This window comes from Botrytis fragariae, assembly GCF_013461495.1.
Source record: "Botrytis fragariae strain BVB16 chromosome Unknown tig00000012, whole genome shotgun sequence".
Classification (NCBI taxonomy): Eukaryota; Fungi; Ascomycota; class Leotiomycetes; order Helotiales; family Sclerotiniaceae; genus Botrytis; species Botrytis fragariae.
In genome coordinates, this window is record NW_023500989.1 from 796756 (window position 1) to 818442 (window position 21687).

Genomic DNA, 21687 nt, shown 5'->3' on the forward strand with positions numbered 1-21687 from the left:
TAGTGTGATGAGGGATGTGTCGCCTAAGGTTAAGGCTGGAGTGTTGATTGGCGCATGGGAGTTGGAACTGTTCGATATCTCTCAAAATGAGTGTAGGAATTCGAACACTAGAGGCAAAAAGAAGGTGGAGAGCTCAGTTGCTTCTAGATTCGAGATAAAACATCAATGAGCACTTGCAGAGCGCTAAAATCACATTTGAAAAATTTCCACGGCTGCTATTATTCGCAAGCTATGCATTTATGATACAGTGACATATCATTCTCAAGCTCATCTCAAATGCCCTATGTCATGCCGCAATCTGAATGCCCATACCTCATAAACACCCAAAGATATTCACCAACTCCCCATTTGTTCGTCATCACTTCTTCTTTTCCTTATCCTCTTTCTCCTTTTCCGCTTCCTTACCCTCCTTAGCATCCCCATTCACACCATTAGTTCCCTCAGTCTTCTTGTCCTTCTCATCTTTGGCTTCATCCTTTTTGGCATCTTTCTCCTCTTGTTGTTGTCTATTTTGGATTTTGTTTTCGATAAGGTCGTGGAAGGCGGTAATGGCGCGGATCAAACTACTTAAGTAGATAGCCATCAATTGATCGTTGGTCTTTATGCTCATGGCATGTGCTAGTTCGCTGTTATTCTCAACAGGTGCATCGGCGCCATTGGGAATGTGAGAGGAGGCTTTGGGTGTAGATAAATTAGGGAGGAGGTTGAAAACATCTTGAAGGTTGCCTAGAATGGCGTGGTTGACTGGTAGAGTTCCGTCGAGGACGTTTTGTAGATATTGACCAATATCTCGTAATCGTGCGTGTAGTCCTTGCAATGATTGCACTTGGCTTGTGATTCGTGTTGAAAGTGTACCAACCGCCACATCTCTAATATCTCTAAGTAAATGTTCAACTCCGATTTCTTCAGCCTCCTCAGCCTCGATGATCGTTGGTGTATGTACGAAAGTCTTAGAGGTAGTTGTGCCGTCCTTGAATGATGTTAGGAATTTCCCAATTGCCTTTCCCTAAGATAATGAACTTACATCTTTAATCTCCTCTACCGCAAAGTAGGCATCTGTCGGTACGCCGCTGTCCGTTGGTTGACAATTGATAATCACAAGTAATGGGTTGGGTGTATATCTTTTGAACAACTCATTGACCTCCAAATCCGAAGCTCTGAGCTTAGGCCCAGAATGATACCATCCTATCAGCTTCTCCTTTGCATTGATCTTCTTGAACATATCATTCATCGATTCGACGTAGTTGTGGTCCAAAAACCATACTGATGGGTCTTTCTCGTCTTCTTCGAATGGAACTATTTGAGGTTGCTATTAGTATGGTATAAAACATCAAACCAAGCTCAAATGAACATGCTGGAGAGAGTCGACATACCAGCAAAACTGTTTGATACTCGTACATTCTTTCCTTCATTCTGTCCTAACAGAACTCCAACCACTCTGCGCGTGCCTTTACTTTCTGACCGTCCATAATGATCTGCTGCTGAAAGTAACACCAGCGGCGCAACCGATACAGTTCTCGAAACGAGGGAGAGGGTTTCTGCTGTAGTAGCAGGCATGATGAATTTTGATTTGTAGAGGTTGGTTGTTATGGAATAATGGAACAATTGTTGACAAGGCTGATATTCTTAGGTATTCGCGGCCAGAGCTTGCCTGGCACCCGGTGCTTAACCTTAGCTCCAAACCGAATCGAGACGTTATCACGTGTCGCACAGCGGGCACTTTGGTTAGTGGCGGGCGGAAGGGCGGGAGTCAGTCTCGGAGTAAGGTACGATGAGGTAAATGTAAATTGTGGACAGGAGGATAGATCGGATGTAGGATACGGATCATCACAAGGTTGAAATTATACAGTACTGTATATCTCTCTTAGAAAATTATGAGATTTTGCTGGTGATGTAAGAATACTGGCCCGTATCATCCAAAAGAACCTCGGACGGACTTCACTTTGTAGACACAGAAGGAGTTCCAGGAGCTGGAACTTCAAAATCGTATTACCATGAAGATAACTTTGTAAAGGTCCGGTGAAATATCTAGCCAGACATACTTCAATATACTAATGAATAGCTACTGTAAAGATAAGGCCTCACTCGGGTCCCTGATGATATAAATGTCCATCGATTTCCCTTCATAAAATATTTATATCTTCTTCTTCTTCCTCTTCTCGTTGAGAGATTCTTGACTTGATACACTGAGGGGATATCCCGGTGAATTTTTTCCGTCCCTCCGGTTGCCGCTCGGCAGAACAAGCTAGATTTACAGTGCTCTATATTCATTGTAACATTTCCATTCCCATTCCCTCACGTCCAAGGCTTGCGAAACTTTTTCTTCTAACTCTCTCCACTCTACAATCTGTATATTTTGGATTATTCCCATACCTTTGTTTCGTTTTCCTTCACCCCATTAATTCAAAATGGCACCAATTGGCGATGATGCCTCGCAGACCCTCCATGACTTGGTCAACAAACTCGAGTCGAGGGTCAAGGAGCTCGAAGACAAGCTTGCGCATGCGGCTGGTGGCCCAGCACCATCTCCTTCTGAGAGCGTCAGAATGATTCTTATGGGTCCTCCAGGTGCTGGTATGTATTGATGAGTTTTCTGGTCTTGCAATCGTGTTGTGTAAGCAAATGGGAAGCACCAGCTAAACTGTTTTGTACAGGCAAGGGAACTCAAGCTCCTAAGATCAAGGAGAAATTCTCATGCTGTCATTTGGTAAGCTATTCTACTTGCGGGGAAAAGGCAATACTAATGCTAGTTTTAGGCTACTGGAGATATGTTGCGATCACAAGTTGCGAAGAAGACACCATTGGGCCGGGAAGCTAAGAAGATCATGGATCAAGGTGGTCTCGTCAGCGATGAGATTGTTATTGGCATGATCAAGGCCGAACTTGAAGGCAACTCAGAGTGCAAGGGAGGGTAAGTGCCGTCGGAAATTATAAAAGAGAAAAGCTCGTTCTGACGTGAAACAGATTCATTCTTGATGGTTTCCCACGTACAGTCGTGCAAGCAGAGCGCTTGGATGCCATGCTTGCAGAGCGCAACCAAAAGCTACAACACGCAGTTGAACTTCAAATTGACGACAGTCTTCTTGTATCCCGCATTACTGGACGTTTGGTGCACCCAGCCTCAGGCCGATCGTATCACAGAGTATTCAACCCACCTAAGACAGACATGAAGGACGATATCACTGGTGAACCATTGGTCTCAAGATCCGACGACAATGCTGAAGCTTTGAAGAAGAGACTTGTTACCTACCACGCTCAAACTGCCCCTGTCGTTGGTTATTACCAAAAGACCGGCATCTGGAGTGGAATTGACGCTTCACAAGAGCCCGGCGCCGTTTGGAAGTCACTTTTGGGCGTATTCGACAAACAAAAGGGTGCTAACGGTTCGATACTTAGCAAGATTACCGGTCGCTCTTAGAAAGACATTGGAATAAAGGCGATAAGTTAGCTTTGCTTAGAGTTCTAAAAAAGTTGTAATTGCATTTAAGTTAGTAGGCATAAGTGCAATCTTTCTGGAAGGAAGGCGTTTGTACAACCAAAGATATGCAATGGGGGCCGTGTCAATTTAGAGGCTCTGTGTATTATTTGCACTGCGTTTTCTCGCACTTGAAGATTATTAGAAAGTGCTCAAATTGAATGAAGTCATTGAACAATCTTTCACAGAAATAAAGTTAAGATCTTCTCACATTTTACAATCTCATTTGCCATGCATTCATTACGTTTTTCCGGGGCACACTGTGGCTTTTCCCCAAAGTAAACTGGCAAAGAACCCACGGTTACCCAACATAAGGAGGGCATGGGAAATGGTTGGATAGCTGAAATCGGGTTACATCCGCCGATATATGAAGGTTACGGCTGCATGAAGCCGCGGAACACATGTGTAGCTGTAAACAAAATTTTCTTCATGTTTTTCACCTGATGATGACGCATTGCGGAAGTTCTTAAAGAAAGGATGGCTGTCCAGGTAGAGAAAGTGTAAGAATGAATACATATGGTCATGTCAGCAGTTCTTGTGCAATATATCATTTGAGTGAGAAAAGCATTGAGGTATTTTGGAGGATTACTCGGTAAAGAAAGGAGTATCTACAATAGAAAGAAAGGATTCATTAGATCGAGATTCATCAGCTAAGCTGTGTCCCTTGCGTGGACAATTGATGTCAAGGAAGGTCGGAGGTTGGAAAGGCCGATGGTGTGTATGTTTTCTTCTGGTCTTCGACTTGATCTATACCTCCATTGCTTTCTTTCAACAATGAAGATAAGTTACTTTCTATAAGACTAGAAATTTGACTGACAATGATTGAATATAGAGAGAGTAAGCGGTCTGCTGTGGTGATTGATTATGCAAGAGAGTTGTATCATATGTATGAGGTACGCAACGTTCTAGAGAAGAGTTCATTATTTCTAGCTTCAAGAGGTCTTCGAGAGCAACTACTATGCTAGGTCCTACTGCATCTGTATAAGATGAAATCATGAATCAATGAGTATGAATACTAGTGTGTTCGTATGCAAAGCTTAACGCCAGAATGTTAATTGGGCCGATTCTTTTTTTCGAAGTTTGTTGGATGGGGATGATTACCCCTTTTGGAAAAACAACTCCAAAGCGAGATCGCTCTTTCCAACTGTAGTTAGTTGGAAGGGTGCGAACTTTCCATAATATGGAATTCAATTATCTTATCAGCATGTAGTATGTGTTGCAATATATAGCTTGTTTCATCAAGTCTCTTGCCTTCTTCATTTCTAATCTTGCAATCCTTTCATGGGACTTTGGAAGGAAAAGACAACTTTGACATCTGAAATACTACCATGAGATTAAAAGATTCATCTTGACTTCTCCATTGTTGTTTGCCAGGGGATCATTCCAAAAACCTCTTTTAAAAAGTCACCACTGTGATCAACAAGGTACATTGAGTGTTCAGGTCATTGCTCGAGGATGTTGGAAGAACTTTTTTTCATTGCCATGCCGACCTGAATTATCTGTCTTAGTCTACTTCTCACCTCTTCATGGTTTGAACCCCCAACATTAAATCAGTTTACCTTTCTCCATTGTGATTGATTTCCTAATATTGTATCAAACACAATCTGATTATTGGTAGCAGTGGATTACAACCTTCAACGTCAAGGTACCTCAAATTAACTCCTCTTTGCCTTAACATTACTTTAAGGTTGTACATTCGACCTTTTTTGAACCCTCATCCTATACTCTTCTCCAATACATACCTCCACGTCGGTCGATATCTGATAATATTGCCGTGTTTGGTGTTAACACGGTATAGCTTCCTTTTCCACCAGCCGCGTTCATCCTCTGACATTTTCAGTTTCGACAAGCAGATTTGTTATCCCACAACAATTCCCTAGATCAAGCCCAACGTTTTTTCTTATTGTGATCTCCCTCGTGGCTCTTTATCCTTTTTTACCAAAAGACCACGGCTTTCCGTACAATTAATACGTCAAGAATATCTCGAAGAGTGTAAGTCTCCTCCTGCTCCCCAGTTTCTCCATAGTTTGTGTTCTGCGTTTGACCTCCTCCACCACCACTACAATGTTTTGGTATTGTCGAGAACAGCACAAACTAGACATAATACACGTGGATATACGATCCTATTCCCTCAACTTCATTGTTTATTGGCCTGGCATACTGAAGCATAGCATCAGATCATATCTCCACTTTTTCGATCTGACTCGAACTTCAAAACACATTTTCGGTACGTGAGCTCTCTCTCGGTCTTAATTTTAAGGGAACATGGTCATACGCCTAAAGCACATCTGATACGATATTAGTCTATCAACCAATACGACAAAGTGCAAATTTTCATCATGGCGCAAGTTATGATGCCGGTATGTGGCTCTTCATCCTTTGCGCGATACCCAAGATTACTAACAACAAGTTTAGATGACACCGTTCAATCGTGAGTATCTTTATCACCCGAATTATCTACAATCATATCAACACTTCATCATATTCAAGTTTTTGCAATACAAGCAAATCAGATCTAATATTGTCACAGAAAATGAGAATGGCACCCCCCCTCGTCCCTTGAGTAGACGCAAGAAGAGAGAAGCCGAAGCCGAAGCCGCAGCCGTCGTTGTCCTATCTGAAGATCGCAGACGCGCCCTCGAAGCTACCTATAACGGGGCTAGCGCTGGCGAAGCCCGCGAGAAACTCCTTCAAAATCCAGCAATGTCACTTGGACCTGGTCTTCATCTGCCACCTACTGAGGTAAGCATGAGTGTATTTGCTATACATTTGATGTGGTAGCAACTCAGACTTACAATTATATCTGCTTAGGATAAGACATATAACCTACTCACCCATTTCCGTGTTCCTGGGCCTGAACTCGTCAACAAGAGCGTCCCCAGCTGTGGCTTGCCATTAGGTTGGTCTGACAAGCATGACCGTTGCATTGCGTATATGTCTACTCATGCTCCGTTGGTTCAAGGTAAAGTTCCCAGGCAAGAGGCACTCCAGCCTCGGTACACTACACGCGAAATCACTTCCTTCCTCTTGAAGCGATTTCCAGAGCTATGCCGCCATGTGGGTTCACAACATACCATCACACGTCTGGGTTTGAGCTGACTTTACGTAGCGCATTAAGGAGTCAGTCATTGAGTTACGCCTGGAACTGCTCGACCGCTCTGAAAATTCTTATTTCAGTGTTGAGTATGGTGGTTATAGTGATCATGAGTGGGCTCGAGGCATCTGAGAGTGTATCTTTTTGAATTCAAATCTGCAACTAGATGTGCTGCAACTGAGGTATGAACGCTATACATATATTGCTCATCGCGACTGACTTGTTCTTTAGAGCTTCTCGCAATACGTTCCCTTTCACTTGTACAACGCTCCTTGTACAGCTTTGGGTTTGGGATGGACGAATGCTATTTTGCTACGATAATGAATCAAGATACTACATAATTGTTTTTATGGTTTACGATTTCCTGCATTCTCAGATAGATCATGAATTATATCGTAAGGAGTCTTCTCTCTATCTATGAATTTATGAGGCGGCGTTTTGAATTTTATGCAAGCTTCAAGATTGTTGATTGATCATCCTTTAAGATGTCTTTCTGCTTTCTTTTAGAGAGCTTCGATACATGCCGTACGCGGCACCTGTACTAGATTTATCTAAAGCTTATTGACTTCCAACGTATCAAGTCTTGACTTTGAGCTTACAGTGATTGTGATATGTGACTCGTTGTTGAGGTTGTGATGAATATCTCTTCCTATGGTTCACGCTTGCGTTTGCTTCATCCTCTCGTGAAAATCTACATAGCATCACTCAATAGAAATAATAGCTGTTACACCCAAACCAGATTCATCTGGCCTCACAACCCATCTAGAAGTCGGATTAGCGGATCGAAAGTTGAACTGTATTTAGACTTAGATATCTACTACAGGTTTTCATTCTACAGTTCAATTTGTTTTGTTCATTGAGTGAGCATCAATACCATAATAGAGTGCAGCCTAAATACATACTGTTCCTACATACATGGAAGCCCCCCTTGTCAACTATCCATCTCTTTGAAGTTTGAGATCCTCGCCCGTACACCTCGGTGCAAAGAAAAGAAAAGAAAAGCAGAGCAGAGCAGAGCAGAGCAGAGCAAACCCAAGAGTCTTAACTTAAACTTTTACAATCCTTCCTATACCATACCAGTTTCCATCACCTTCTGGTCAGTTTTGGATAGATAGTTTAAGTTCACATTGTATTCGAAATACATAAATCACTCTAGTTTGCATCAAAATTGAAATACCATACATGATTCGAAAGGGGTCAAATGTGTTTTATCATATCTTATCCGCTGTATAGAACTATCATCGCTATTGGATGCTTGTCATCCACAATCATCTAACATAAGAATCCCCAGAGAGAAGAGAATCGGAGTACAATGGCTTGCATAAAGTACAGTGAGTGTAACGACACAAGTATCAAGAAGTCAGAGATAATGCTTCTGAAATAGGAAAAAATTACAGTTCGTTTTTCGTTCCATGTTCCGTAAATAGTGCAGACAATGCAGAGTAGGAGCTGTGTGTGTAGTCTACAAGTATTGATCTCGTCGGCGTTCGTTTTCTTTTCATATCCATCACCAAACCTATTCTTCATCACCTATCACCAATCCCTTTGTGCCCGCCAAACCATCATGAGCAGTTCATGAAATTGCATTGCGTGTCATCATCACATCCATCTATATTTTTGTCTTGCGCTCTGAGCCCCAACCTCTTAAATACCCACTTCTCCTACAATCTTCGCAGCTTCCTTATACGTCCTCAACAACTTCTCGCACTTCTCTCTCTCCTTCTTCACTGCATCATCTTCGTAGAGGAGCTCGCCGAATAAGTCTTCGCGATACAATTCGCTAACCAGACGGTTTTGAACCACGTCTTTAGAGTGATTGACAAGTAAATGCATAACAGCTTTGGGGACTTGGTCTGCTATTGATTCACGGACAATGTTGAAGTACGATGATATAAGGGCACGGATGAGTTCGGTTTCCATGGCTTCGCGGTCTGTGAGTGCTGGTTCGACGTTGTTTCCCTGGGGTTTGGTATTAGTTTGGATTCATAATTAGTGGTATAGGATAGAATGCGAAACTTACGAAGGGAGAATCATAATTGTAATCTCTTTGTGCACGTCCAAGTTCGTAGTCATCCTCACGAGCTTGTTGGGCTGGTGTTCTTTGCACAGGACGTTCTTCCTGCCGCCTGATACTTTGTGTAATACTTGGTTCTGCGCTTTGGCTCACGTGTCTGCCAAGGTTTGGGTTTCCCATCATCATTTGCGCTGACGAAGATGCTTGTGGGACACCTGCTCCACCTGGTAAACCACCGTCTTTGCCAAAAAAGTAGTTCAAGAACGAATCACGAGCACCACCAGCTGCTTGGCCGTTGAACCTTGGTGGTGATCCTCCACGAAGTCCGTTCATTGATGATACCATGGCGCTTGTACCGTTTTCCCGGATTGCAGGTGACATGCTTCGAGATGTTTTTTGGAGATGTTTTCGGTGGGGTAAGTTTTCGAGCTTCTCTGGAACAGCGTCTTCTCCTTCTTCTGGAGTTTCCCCGCCATTTGCAGCTTCAAGCTCCTTTCGGCGTCTGTGCTCCTTTCTCTCCTTTTCTTCCTGGATCAACCTTCTCCTCTCCTTTTCTTGCTTATTGGAAACAACGTTACTCATTGCTGCAGCTGCGCCAAGGAAATTGGGATGATTTGTGTTGATATATGCCCTTTGAATGGAGATAAGAGACTCCACATATTGAGAAGCGGGGCCAAGACGTTCGCGCAAGAGGTCAGAGACCACCTCGATAAGCTTGGTCTGGAGTCTGGGGAATCTGGTGAGTTCAGTTGAGCCACAAGTATGGCATATCTTGATCAGCTCTTCGTAGACTAGTTCCACGCATCTTTGACTAGGAACCTCCAATAACTTGATTTGTGGCTTGACTAAAAGATCGAATGCGAGCTCGGGTACGAATAAGCTAGGTCGTGGACCGGTCGAATTTCGGATTGCTGTTCGGATATCTAGGGCGGAAAGATTTGTCGTTGGGTCTATAGTTTCTAATGAATTACCAAACACGGAATTGAAGATGTAGTATATTCTGGCTCCTCCACATAACTCTTTGGTCGAGATCTCTGTTGAGGTACCATCAATGGATGCGATGAAAGAAGATGCGAATCTAGTCATCAATTGCAAAATCAATGCACCTTTATGTTCCTTGCCACTGAAATGCATATCCCCGTAACTGGCAAGCTCTTGTTGTGTTTGTCCCATGAGGGTATTCAAACGAGCCTTGATATCAGGTAATCTCTCTCGGATATGCGCCATCAAAGTAGTGTTGAGACTTTTTGCCAGGAATTGGGTTCCACATCGGTTTGCCATATTTCTATATGCAGGGTGGTGTTTGAAGAAGTCCGCTTCTGACTTCAATGCCTCGGAAAGGGTCTTGTTCCCTTGGATATCTTGTTGTGATCGGTTGACGACACCGATGAATCCCAGCTTAAGGGGGTAGACTCTGCCCGACAGGATATCCATAGCGTTTGTACCATGGTCCATCAGGTCTATTTTTGTAAGAACTCCAATAGTTCTTCGGCCAAGAGGGTCGACATGCCTGGCAAGTTTTAGAGCCTCTGAGTTAACGATGTCAACGTTTGCTGGGGATACAGCCAAAATGATACTGTTTGGTTTCGCAATATATTCCGATATCAGATTTCGGGTCTGCTTTTCGATGTCTGTGGGTTGATCTCCGATAGGAACCTGCAAACAGTCAAAACCTCACCCTCTTGTTTGAAACGTAATGAATGACAGGAATTTACCTTGGTTAAACCTGGCAGATCGACCAAAGTCAAGCTAAGAACGTGGGGCGAGTAAATCTTAAGGTTGATGGGTGATCTATTAATCCCCTTGTTGTTTCCAGCTATTCTCGCCGTTTCGTTCTCGATCTCCCTCTTCACATCCTGAAATTCTGTAAATCTCCTGTTTGGGATATGATGAAACTCGGCCCATTCTGGTTGTGTAGCCACACTCGCTGCTGTGTGCGCTTCTGGGGCATCTTCTTCCTCCGACGGTACATTGATAAGTTGTAGAATGAGGGGTCTACGGGTGACAATCCCACTACCACGGGGAAGGAAATCTCGACCGACGATGTTCTCGAGTACGGATGATTTTCCAGAGGATTGGGAGCCAACGACTACCTAGAGATTGATATCAGTGCCAGTCCTCGCAGCATGTTTGAAAGAGTATGGTACAATCTGTGGCAGATCCAAGCTATCATTGCCAATAGTGTTAAAGACAAGATCTTGAAGCTTGTTAACTATCCCGAGCAAATCCTCACCAAGAGCAGCCATTGCGTTGTTGTCGAGGGGTAACCAAGATGTGCCTAGAGGGGAAAGGTGTTGAAGCTAAGTTTTTAAGAAATATCGCGTTCGGTGTCGACGATCACAAGATAGAGAGATGATATCTGAGTCTGGCGCGTGATGGTGGTATCTAAACCAAGAAGGTATAAGGAGGCTCTTTGGTATATCAAGACCCAATAGCAGGGGATTCCGTAGCTATTTGAGGTTGAAAATAGAATTTATTTACTCTTTCCCGGGTTCACTTCATTCATATAATTTACCAAGGCAATGCATCGAAAAGAATCGGCTACAGTTACGTTTTAGCCACATCCATACAGTCTGGTGTGGCTTTATCGATCGATACGCCACAGGCACGTAATCAATCTAATCATTTTATCTCATTCATTCAATCCAATTCATCATCACTTGGTACAATCTTTGATCTTCAATCTTTATTAATCTTCACTCATCTCTCCAATCTACGAGTAGGAATTTCACACCCAGACAACCCCTCCATTTCGTCCGATCCTTTCCAACTACACTACTAGGTATTGATTCACAGTTATTCAAATACAAAATCTGAACCCAATTTATGAATGAAAATATGAATATTGTTTCATTGCCTAGGTGCTCTCCCTCAATCCAGTGCTAGACAATGTATTAAATATCATAACTTTCTCTTCAACAACTAATGCAAGCCCTTTTGTTCAAAAATTCTCTTCCAGTACTTGGGCGCCTTTCCATTTTGGATACATTAAAATTTTTCTCATGCTTTGCTGTCTTCTTATGAAAGGTCTAGTTAGTCTAGAATCTAGTCGATCCAATGCCATATCACCAGCATATTGATCAACCCCATCTTGTTGGCATTGCGTTCTTCGCTTCTCCACTCCATACATATACGATAAGGCTTCATAATTCCTGCCTAGGGTTTTTCTCATAGTGGTTGATAAGACAAGTCATGCATACACACACCGTAGAAATATCTTCATAAAATAATGAAGAAGAGTGTTATGCTATCATGGATGCTTATGACGGTGGATCGCACCCAAGCGAGTACGCGAGGTACCCCACGTTTGTAACAGACAACATCAAAATGACCAATGAGATCAATACGTTGTACATATATTCCTACGTACAATCTGGACTTGAATTCACCTGATCAATGGCTGAATCTAGACACTTGCTGACTGTTTGATGTGAATTTGAATGTCTTCGGTGAAATAGAGGCTATTCCAAATACTTTCCATATCCATAGACGGTAGACTGAGATTAAAGGAGCATCTAAGCTTAAGCGATCATTCAATCGTCGCACTCGAATTCAGACCTTAGAGAGTACCATAATGGTATCTGTTCCTGGTCGGCATTGTGAGAATCACTTTTAAGCTTTTTAGATATTTAAATCATCCCGTATCCTACAATTCGTGCAAATCCATTTGTGATACCTTCATAAACCCATTACTTGTTTAATCCTCATCCATCTCCAACAGTCTTTCCTCACCCAACTCCCTGATTTTTTCTCCTAAAACCGTCCTATCGTATTTATCTGCTACTTTACCTGCTGCCTCGATAAATTTCCCTGTCCTATCCTTCATCAATTGCACCATCTCCAATGCCCTCATACCTCTTTCCTCGCCTTCTATACATTCCGCCATCATCATCCTCAAAAGTGTCTTGTCAATTTCGACATCCATGGCTAACAACTCTTCTCGTTCTGCCCTTGTGCTTGCAGTGGATTTGACAAGATCTGACTTTAATATTGAAAGAATGCTCTTGAGAGCGAATTCTCCTTCTAATTTCTTCATTTCATCTGCACCCATCTCATCGTCATCACCATCCCCATTATCAAGCTTTGACTGCGAGGAAATAGGTATCTGGAAATCAAACTCTGAGAGTAGTGGTCGAGGGAAGTAAGGATATTTGTCATCACCTTTCAAGATGATGCAATGGAATTTGTTGTCTGACACCGCCACGGGGAAATATGTCTCTGTTTTACGCCCACTTGCGAGACGAGAGAGAAGTTTGGTATCAAGAAGAGGAACCCAACTTGCCTGTGATGGCTCACGCCAGTGAACAAGAGTTAGTAGTGTTCCAGTAGAGTCGTAAATACATGGATCCTGGAGATTTGAGTCAGTTAAGGGAATATAATAACCTTAATTCAGAATGTGCGCTTACCCCGTTGTCTGAAAAGAATACACTTTTGACTGTCTCGCCATCTGGCAAGGCTACGACATCTTCATTTTGGCAAATTTCATCTCTTTTAATGTTTTGTATGGTATACAGTAGTTTGGTATTACCATCCGCACCTACGGGACCATTCCCCAAAGTAAGAACATAGTCCCTCCAACTCGCGCAGGTAACCATAGGACTACTCTTTTGTCTATATACTCTGAACGGTATTCCGAAAAGTGTGTAGATGCGTACGTAATTCCTGGTGGTAGTGACTGTGACAAAAGAATCGCTAAGTGCAATAGCACTCACTTCCTCACCTTTAGGAAGCTCTGTTTGCCATTCCACACGATTTGTACCACTAGTCCAGGATTCATGAGGGCGATATAATATCGTTGCTGGATGGCCGTTGCCGGAAGGACAAGAGTAAAGGGAGCCACTCTCATTCAGGCAGGCTTTATCATACAGTAAATGATCCGTAAAGCGAAAATCGCGGTAGGTTTCGCGATCGTAGAATTCTGCGCTTATCTGATGATAATCACCCTGATCAATCGTCCAGATAAACCCAATAAGATTGAGACATAGATACTTTCGGTCCCCTCGCCAGGGAGTACTACCAGGTTGAAACGACTCGTGATACTGTGGCTCCCACGATTGTGCATGCCTCTTATTCCTAGAGACCCCGTAGGAATCGATATCGTCTGCAGGTCTCTTGCCATTACCATTCAAACCGAGTGCGTAACCAGCGCCATCGTCATCGATAACAAAGTCATCCTCATCCCCCATGATATCAGATCCAAGGATGTCATCCAAACTATCAGGGGAGCCACGCCGAACGCCTCGAAGAGGCATATCTTTTGTGCCATTTGTGTTTGGTCTTCGTGCGTTATTTGATATTTCTGACAATGGATCATGTACAAAAGGGGCTGGTTGGCGTCCTAGTTTGACTAGATGAGCATGCTCACTGGGTACAAAATCTTGAAATATATAGACTTCTCCATCCGAGTTCGTGAATGAGAGCAAGTTATCTGTGGGATGCCAGGCTAAATCCATAACATTTGCATGGTCATAAGTGGCGATGATCTTTTGTGTTTTGGTGTCCCAAAGTAATATTTTTTTATCTTTCCCAGCCGATGCAAGCATTGCTCCGTTTGGCGACCAAGCCAATGCTGTGATATCTCCGGTATGACCATCTGCGAAGATACGCTGTTTCCCCCAGTCACTCTTAGACATGACTTGAATATCTCTTGTTGCAGTCGGTGCAGCGAATGCTCTGCCATCCGGATGCCATGCGACTTTTGAACTAATCTCATCATCCGTCTCAACGGCCCTAATAATTCCATCAATTGTCCTCACAAGCTCAGGATCCTCGTTTAACAACGAATAAACGTATATCATACCGTCCGTACATGATAGAGTTATAAATTTATTGCTTGGATCGAAGGATACATGCTTCACAGGCTTCTGCTGATCTCTGAGGTACATTGTATGGTTTACATCGTTTGTATTCACAATTTTGACGGTCAGTTCGTCACTGGCAACGGCACACCATTTACCATTCGGAGATATCGCAATGTCTCGGACTGGCAACGAACAGCGCATAAGGAACTTGTCGAACGACATCGTATCAAGGGAATATTTGCTAACAGTTCCATCTTCAGAGCCTGCAACGAAAAATTCATTCTTGAAGCAAAATTAGCATGATGTTCTTCGCAGATTTTTGGAGCCCTACTGTTGAATCAACTGCCATATTCTGCTCTTGACAGTCATCAATATTCGTAGGTTCTCCATCAGATCCAGTTTTGTATACTCTAATTGTGTTATTTGAACCAATTGTCACCAATTTTGTTCCATTTGGGGTATACGATAGATATGTTGGCCCGGAAGTATGAGCCGGCCTGGGCCGTAGGTTAATCTGGGTTGTGGAAGCCATCTTAATTGAGATGTCGCAGGCAGGATAGTTTTCAGAACATTTGTTATGGATCAAAATGGACCGCTATGAGGTTGTGAATGCTGAATAGATTACGCGACTTGGATAAGGGAATCGCGTGTTGGCATAAATTCCACTTTACGCGTCGCTACCCCTGTAATTTAGGTATGATTGAATTTCGAATGCTGATAGTGATAATGAACCCCCACTATATTTGCTGTAACAATATAGACATAAAACATATAAACTGCTCCTTGGTTACATTTTATGTCAATCATGTCTCGATCAACAGACCCAGGTCATTTTTTCCAGACTGATGCATCTGAATCTACACGAGCACGCAGAGCTGCAAAGTCGGGCAACAAGAATGGAAACCCTATTGTTCTACAATCAAAGATTTTGAGCTTGATTCCAGACCCATTTTCTCCCCAATGTGTTTATATCGCGGAAAGTGCTGGTTGTGTACGGAAGGTCAATACTGAAGTAGGTACGATAATTATCTAAGGTTATGCCATACTCTAAGGTTTATCTAACATCATTATCAGACTAGAGATACAAAAACAGTTTATCGAGGCCCAGCTGCGCCAGTTACTTCAGTAGCCATAGGAGGCCATGGTGGTAATACTGTTTTCGCGGGATGTTGGGACAAACAAATCTGGAGTTGGGATAGGGAAAGCAAAGAGCTGGGCAAGAAATTCAAGGGCCATTCAGACTTTATCAAAGCAATTATCTGCGTGAATATCGAGGGAACGGATGTAAGCTTCTTCGCCCTGGTTGAGGTTGGGTGTGCGTACTGACACCTTCTCAAGTGTTTAATATCTGGTGGTGCTGATGCCAAAATCATGGTATGGAACACCGCCACTGGTGAACGATTGCATACCCTGCGAGACAAGAGTGAATCCATGATGGCAGTACAAGACCTTGCTCTGGACCCCGAAGATTCTACAAGCACCGCCATTGTTCTCGTTTCTTCAAGTAGTGATCCCCATATTCGAAGATGGCGCATTAGTCTGTCATCTGCATCTCAAATACTTGACACTACCGAAGACGTTCCGGCACAGAGCAAGCCTACTAGAGATACGATCCTTGAGCACGAAACAAGCGTCTACCAAGTCATATTTGCCGGCGATGACGAAGAGACAGATTTGTGGACTGCAAGTGCCGATGGTACAGCTAAATGTTTATCAAGGGCGAAGAATTGGAGCACAGAAGAAACATACGAGCATGGAGACTATGTTCGTGCTGTAGCTGTCACCGATATGTGGGTTGTGACTGCAGGTAGAGACGAAGATGTGAAAATCTGGGACAAGGCAACTGGGAAATTATGGCATATTTACGATGGTCATTATGAGGAAGTTACGGGCCTGGTGGTTCTCAAGGGCGAAAAGCAAGCCATTAGTACCAGTATCGATGGTACCGTAAGAATTTGGGGACTCACTAAAGGAGAGCTCGAAAAGGCACGCCTCGAGAGCGAAGAGAAAGCTAAAGGAGTCGTGAAGGAAGAGAAAGTCGAGCCTAAAAAGGGCCTATTGACTGCAGAAGAAGAAGCAGAGCTAGCAGAGCTATTAGATTCTGACGAGGACTAAATACAATGAACGACTAGGTCAAATTTATCTAGTTAGTCGCTTGTTTAAAAAAAATCTCCGACTATATACTAAGTATTCCGGATAGTCAAGATCGGATGTTTCAAGTTCTGAAATCTCAGGCTATGTAATTTTTACTTTGGTGATAAAAAGTTTATTCGGCAAGCTTGATAGCTAATTCTGTGTACTTTGATCCACATTGGTCAGCGGGCACATTGTTCCTCTACCATAATTGCAGTACCATCAGTAGGCAATTAATATGGATCTTTCCTGGCATCGGGAAACTGCAGATGCAATGTTCCTTACTATCTGATGTGAAATAAATCATTCCGATATACCGGTATCCAAAACTTCACGCTATTACATGATCATAGGGCTACACTTCCCCGTTAGCTATCTCATATCAACTTTACAATATTTCCTTTTTCACACTCCCCTGCGTCATGATATGCAAACAAGCTGTAAAACATGTGGGCTACTGATGTACTCCAGATTTCCAATCCTTGCCCCTAGTCTCATTATTTGAATCGATAAATAGTGTGAGACCGGGCTCTTCCTCATTCAGCCAGTCAATTGTAGCATTACCAGGGAGAACCTTCCCCCAATCGAGCCAAGAAAACACTCGGTGTATGATTAGTGGCCTTTGTCCTTGTATTATGATAACTTAGACATTAACGCACGACCGAAAGGACCTCAGCAGAGAGAGTTAGTGAGGTACCTACCTGATAGGTAGTTTCCTGCTGTCTACCCTCTGTACTTTGTGTACCTGAAGTGAAGCTCAAATTGGATTGGAAGTCTGGATAGCGATTGTCAGAAACCTCACAGGCGATTGCAAATGATACGTCAGTCAATACGTAGCGAAAGTCCATCTCTATCGAATAAGCAAGCACAGCCGACGAAGATTTCGTGCGTGTAATATCCCACCAATACGGTCCGTTCCAGCTAGTTTTGCTTTCGTGCCGATCCAATCTATTAGCGCACGGAGTGTGAGAAGCGATCTACCAATAATCAATGATTGGCCAATGATCATTCAAAACTTCAGACTTTCAAACCTTAATCTACATCCTGGTGGAGATCAGTCGAGACTCAACTGGTACCAAAATGGAATCAAGATGGCCTCAAAGAGTCAAAATGTATCTCCTCGGTATCACTTACGCCATTTAAACGCCGGACCCCTTACACTCTTGGTAGCGTGTGATTCCGTCCTCGGATGGTGGCAGTGGTAAGAGGTCTAGTGGCCTCCACGATCTCCAAATTCCAATTTATCACAGACTTTCACATCATTTTTTTTTTACCTGTTTAGATATCTCATTTCCTACCGTTGACTGTAAAAATTATATACACCTCTTGTTCAATTGTGTCCATAAACTATTTTGTACTTTGGGTTTCCTGAATGAATGTGTGGCAAACATTATCAACGAAGGAGACCAATCCCAAGACTCATAACTCGATCTCCAAAATGACACCAATAACCTCGGACGAGAACCTGAGTGTTGGAAAGCTGGTTGCATTAGAGGGAAACATAAATACCATCACAACACAACTACGACTTCTTCCACATTCGCATATGATTCTCATCGTTGCGCCTCTCGATCATTATTTAAGTGAAGACCACAAACAAGAACCATTTGAAGCTCGAGCATTTGTCCGCGATGTTTATGTCGCTCTCGCACAACGAAATGCAGAAGCGAGGTCATTCCTACGATCATCACCTCAATCAAAATTTGCATTTTTGAACGGTGGTAGTGTTAGTGCTCGAGCAATATGCGTTGCTAGGATATCCCAAAGGCTCACGTATGGAAACTTCGCAGAAGCAGGAATTATCTTTCATGATATTGTCAAGGATGGAGTAGCAGGTCTTTTTAGAAATGTCAAGTCTTCAAATCCTGTTCCTGATCCAGGACCGGCAAAAGCAGCAGTGAGAACTCGCGCGAAGTTACCGAAGATGTTGGATTTAAGAAGTACGAGAAGCGCAGCGACATTACGCGCAAAAGACCTGCCAGGGCATGAGAACGATATTGAAGGGAAAGGAATACACGGAGCCAATGGTTTGAGAAGCAGGGACGATAGTGGCCTTCAAATTATACATATTTCTGGAGAATCTAGAACAATTACACCAGAACCATCATCGTGGAAATTCCAAATTGGAGATGATATCCGGACGACGATCCTTTCAATACCTCCTGAGCCCATGCTAAGTCAACCCAATAGAGAAGGCAGTCGACTTAGCCAGTACAGTGGCACATTCGGCCCTCAACCTCCATCAAGCTCGAAGCCTTCTTTTCCAGTGCCGAGAAGTAGATATTCAACGCAACAAAATACGGACATTGACGAGGATGAGGATTATTTTGAATACATCTCACAAGATGGCGAGACCTCATTTTCTACACCCAACGTTGTCTATGGTGAAGCATGTGTTGTGGATATGCAATCTGCTTTGCCAACACCTTCCACGCCTACGGGATGGACGAAGTCGGCAGGGGATTTGTTGGTGGATGATAGCTTGAAAGACCTGAGAAAATTTAAACGTGCAGCCTCAGCAAATGATCTTAGGAACACCTTGAATATATCGAGGAAAAGTTCCATTAGAGATTCAGCTTTTGAGCAGTTGCCCAAAACGGCATTTGTAAAGGCCTCCAGAACTATGATCAAGAGCCCTTCGATTGCAAGTACTCCCATGTCAGGCAATTCGATATGCTCAAGCTCAAAGAGTATACCCAGGATAGCTAAGGGCAGCGATTATGAGGTTAAGGAGGAATTTAGTTCAAATGAACCGGTATTCGATATCGTTGAGGATGTGGTAATTCATTTCACGGATAATTCGCCAAGAGAGATTATGCGATCGATATCAGAGTATAGAAGCGGCAGTTTCCCAATCTCTCCACCAACTTTACCGCGACCATTACCCACGCCCCCCAGTACAGCAAATATGGCTGATGAAGCTTTGAATTCAAGGCAATTTACAAATCAAGCGAGGGCTAAAAGTCACTGGGACTATCAACAGTGTGTTGAATTCGATCCATTCTTTTTAAGCGGATCGCCTGTTCATGAAGAGATAGAGCAACAGAGGGCGTCAGAAAATGTTAATGTTGTGACCAATAAACCTTTACCAACGCCTGCATCAGCTACATTTCCTACCCACGAAGACAAAGTCGGTAAGTTTTACGAATTTTCGGGCGCCTATACCAATAAGTCAATGGACATCCAAAATGAATTCCGCTCCTTTTTAAATTTTCACTTCCCAAATGAGGCCGCAGCACTTAGCAAACATCAAAATTCGTTAATGTCTGGATTGGGTCCATTCTTAAAAGATATGTTTAGTAATGGTAATTCAACATGTTACGAGGGGCCTGCTGTTGATCAGATTCTTGCGGTTGGGTGTGAGAAGGGAATAAGTAATGTTTTCTGTGCTCAACTTCTTGGACAAGTTGAACACATTGGTGTCAAAAAAAGTGGCGAGAGCCGAAGTGGTAGAATTGATCTCAGGTATTTTGACTTCCACATTTGTGCCTTCTCATGAATTAACAAAACGTAGGTTTCTAATTGCAAGTGCCATGCAAACTTTCATGTCTCAACCACTTCCTGCGCGCAAAGGTTTAGATCCCATGAACGATCCCAGATTGCTTGCCGATCTGATAGTTCCCCATCTCGAACTATATCTAGCTACGAACTCTCTCGTTCGATTTCTCGTTCTCAGTTTTCCATTTGACCAAATCGCAACCGTAATTGCTCTTCGCAGTCTCCTAGGTTCAGATCTCGTCAGAGTAGCTGGGGTTTTAGATACGCTTACGTCTGATCCTCCTTCATTCGCCAAACCCCCTCTTTCCCAATTTCATTCTTCGCATCGTTCATACGATTTCGCTATCTCTACGGCTCATAGACGCCCCGAGATTTCGGAACGCAACGCCCTTAAATCTTCTCTGGACGCCTCCAAAGAAACAGATGCAGAAGCAACACTCAATCGCCCTCCATCATCCTACTCCCTCTTCTTCAAAGCAGACTATCATCTGCCTTCCACCGCCTCTTCCCTGGAGATAGAAAATTTTCTATATCTCATCCGCAAAAATATTGTTGAAAGATTATCCTGGTACAGCGTCGAACCAGACTTCCTCCAACTTTCACCAACATCCAGTTCTACCATCCTTACGCAAGACGCATCAACATGCACCGACGAAGAACTACCACGTGCAGATTCCAACACACATATGCCTACATTAGTCTTCCCGGAAGATTCTTATCGTGCATCTTCCCTCTACGATTCCCCCAGTGACTCGGAAATCGAACTTCCACGTCCGCCGACCAAATTATCTCCCTCATCTCCATACCCAAACAGCAATCGGTCAACGGGAAGAATCCCGTCACTCGTCGGAGCAGATTCGAGTTCTAGCGGACATAGCGGTAGTGGTTCGATGATCCGCCACATCCCTATCGCGATTGAACGTCAATCATCACTTTTCTCTCATCCCCATTCACCTCTCCCGAATCTTTCTCCCTCAAACTCCGAGCTTTTTCCTCATCCTCAATCCATCACCCTGAACCAAATCCAAGAGCCTCAAAAACCTCATCAACAACAGCAACAACAACAAGAAGGAGGAGGAGGAGGAGGAGGAGAAGAATTCGCATACTCCCTCCCCAAAATCTCCCCCTACACCACCGCCAGCAGCCCATCCTCTTCCCCCCACCTCTCGCTCACCGACTCCCAACTCGACTACACGTACGAAGAAGACAGCGATGACGATGCCTACGATCGCATGGTCATGGGTTGTTACTCCCCCGTCAGCGCTAGGAGACGGAGCATGTTTTCTAATAATCATAATAATACTAATGTTAATGCACCATTTGGAGGCAGGAATGCGAGGGAAAGAGATGAGCTCGAGATGAGGGGGTTGGTTCACAAGGGGAATAGTCGGAAGGCGCTAAGTGGTTGGTTGCCTAGTGTTTTGCCTTTTTTCTCTCTTCTTTGCTACCTACGTATTGTTTTGGAGTCGAGATGCCTTTTTCGAATTTTTATATATCATATTGTATAATACTTGTATATTTGGACATTCGAATTAATGTTCATGTCAAGTCTGTAGGAAAGCAAGAATTGTTAATGCCATATCTCATTGTACATTACTATCATCATCATTATCAAGAGAGCAGAGCATGTATTATAGATTCAGACGTCATCAAATATCAACACACCACAAAT

At 43.3% G+C, this 21687-nt stretch overlaps 7 protein-coding genes across 7 annotated transcripts; 4 read left to right on the forward strand and 3 right to left on the reverse strand.

Annotated features, from left to right (window-relative positions):
- Positions 1-358: 358 nt before the first annotated feature.
- On the reverse strand, positions 359-1557 carry Bfra_002473 (putative 26s proteasome regulatory subunit rpn-8 protein; the record flags this gene model as incomplete). Its single annotated transcript, XM_037332892.1, has 3 exons — positions 359-970; positions 1025-1296; positions 1374-1557. The coding sequence occupies 3 exons, from the start codon at positions 1555-1557 to the stop codon at positions 359-361; spliced, it is 1068 nt and encodes a 355-aa protein (XP_037195020.1).
- A 634-nt stretch (positions 1558-2191) lies between these two features.
- On the forward strand, positions 2192-3418 carry Bfra_002474 (putative adenylate kinase protein; the record flags this gene model as incomplete). Its single annotated transcript, XM_037332893.1, has 4 exons — positions 2192-2574; positions 2655-2707; positions 2757-2911; positions 2965-3418. The coding sequence occupies exons 1-4, from the start codon at positions 2409-2411 to the stop codon at positions 3416-3418; spliced, it is 828 nt and encodes a 275-aa protein (XP_037195021.1). The 5' UTR covers positions 2192-2408.
- Positions 3419-5814: 2396 nt separating this feature from the next.
- Bfra_002475 (uncharacterized protein) lies at positions 5815-6701 on the forward strand (the record flags this gene model as incomplete). Its single annotated transcript, XM_037332894.1, has 5 exons — positions 5815-5835; positions 5891-5906; positions 6006-6217; positions 6287-6532; positions 6585-6701. The coding sequence occupies 5 exons, from the start codon at positions 5815-5817 to the stop codon at positions 6699-6701; spliced, it is 612 nt and encodes a 203-aa protein (XP_037195022.1).
- A 1512-nt stretch (positions 6702-8213) lies between these two features.
- On the reverse strand, positions 8214-10829 carry Bfra_002476 (putative dynamin central region protein; the record flags this gene model as incomplete). The annotated part of the gene is made up of 4 exons (XM_037332895.1): positions 8214-8528; positions 8590-10239; positions 10299-10676; positions 10731-10829. 4 exons carry the CDS (start codon positions 10827-10829, stop codon positions 8214-8216), a joined length of 2442 nt encoding a protein of 813 aa, XP_037195023.1.
- A 1451-nt stretch (positions 10830-12280) lies between these two features.
- On the reverse strand, positions 12281-14916 carry Bfra_002477 (putative minichromosome loss protein 1 protein; the record flags this gene model as incomplete). Its single annotated transcript, XM_037332896.1, has 3 exons — positions 12281-12931; positions 12990-14666; positions 14716-14916. 3 exons carry the CDS (start codon positions 14914-14916, stop codon positions 12281-12283), a joined length of 2529 nt encoding a protein of 842 aa, XP_037195024.1.
- Positions 14917-15189: 273 nt separating this feature from the next.
- On the forward strand, positions 15190-16499 carry Bfra_002478 (putative wd repeat-containing protein; the record flags this gene model as incomplete). Its single annotated transcript, XM_037332897.1, has 3 exons — positions 15190-15396; positions 15459-15668; positions 15723-16499. 3 exons carry the CDS (start codon positions 15190-15192, stop codon positions 16497-16499), a joined length of 1194 nt encoding a protein of 397 aa, XP_037195025.1.
- Positions 16500-17889: 1390 nt separating this feature from the next.
- Positions 17890-21523, forward strand: Bfra_002479 (putative gastric mucin-like protein; the record flags this gene model as incomplete). The annotated part of the gene is made up of 2 exons (XM_037332898.1): positions 17890-19982; positions 20032-21523. 2 exons carry the CDS (start codon positions 17890-17892, stop codon positions 21521-21523), a joined length of 3585 nt encoding a protein of 1194 aa, XP_037195026.1.
- Between the last annotated feature and the right edge of the window lie 164 nt (positions 21524-21687).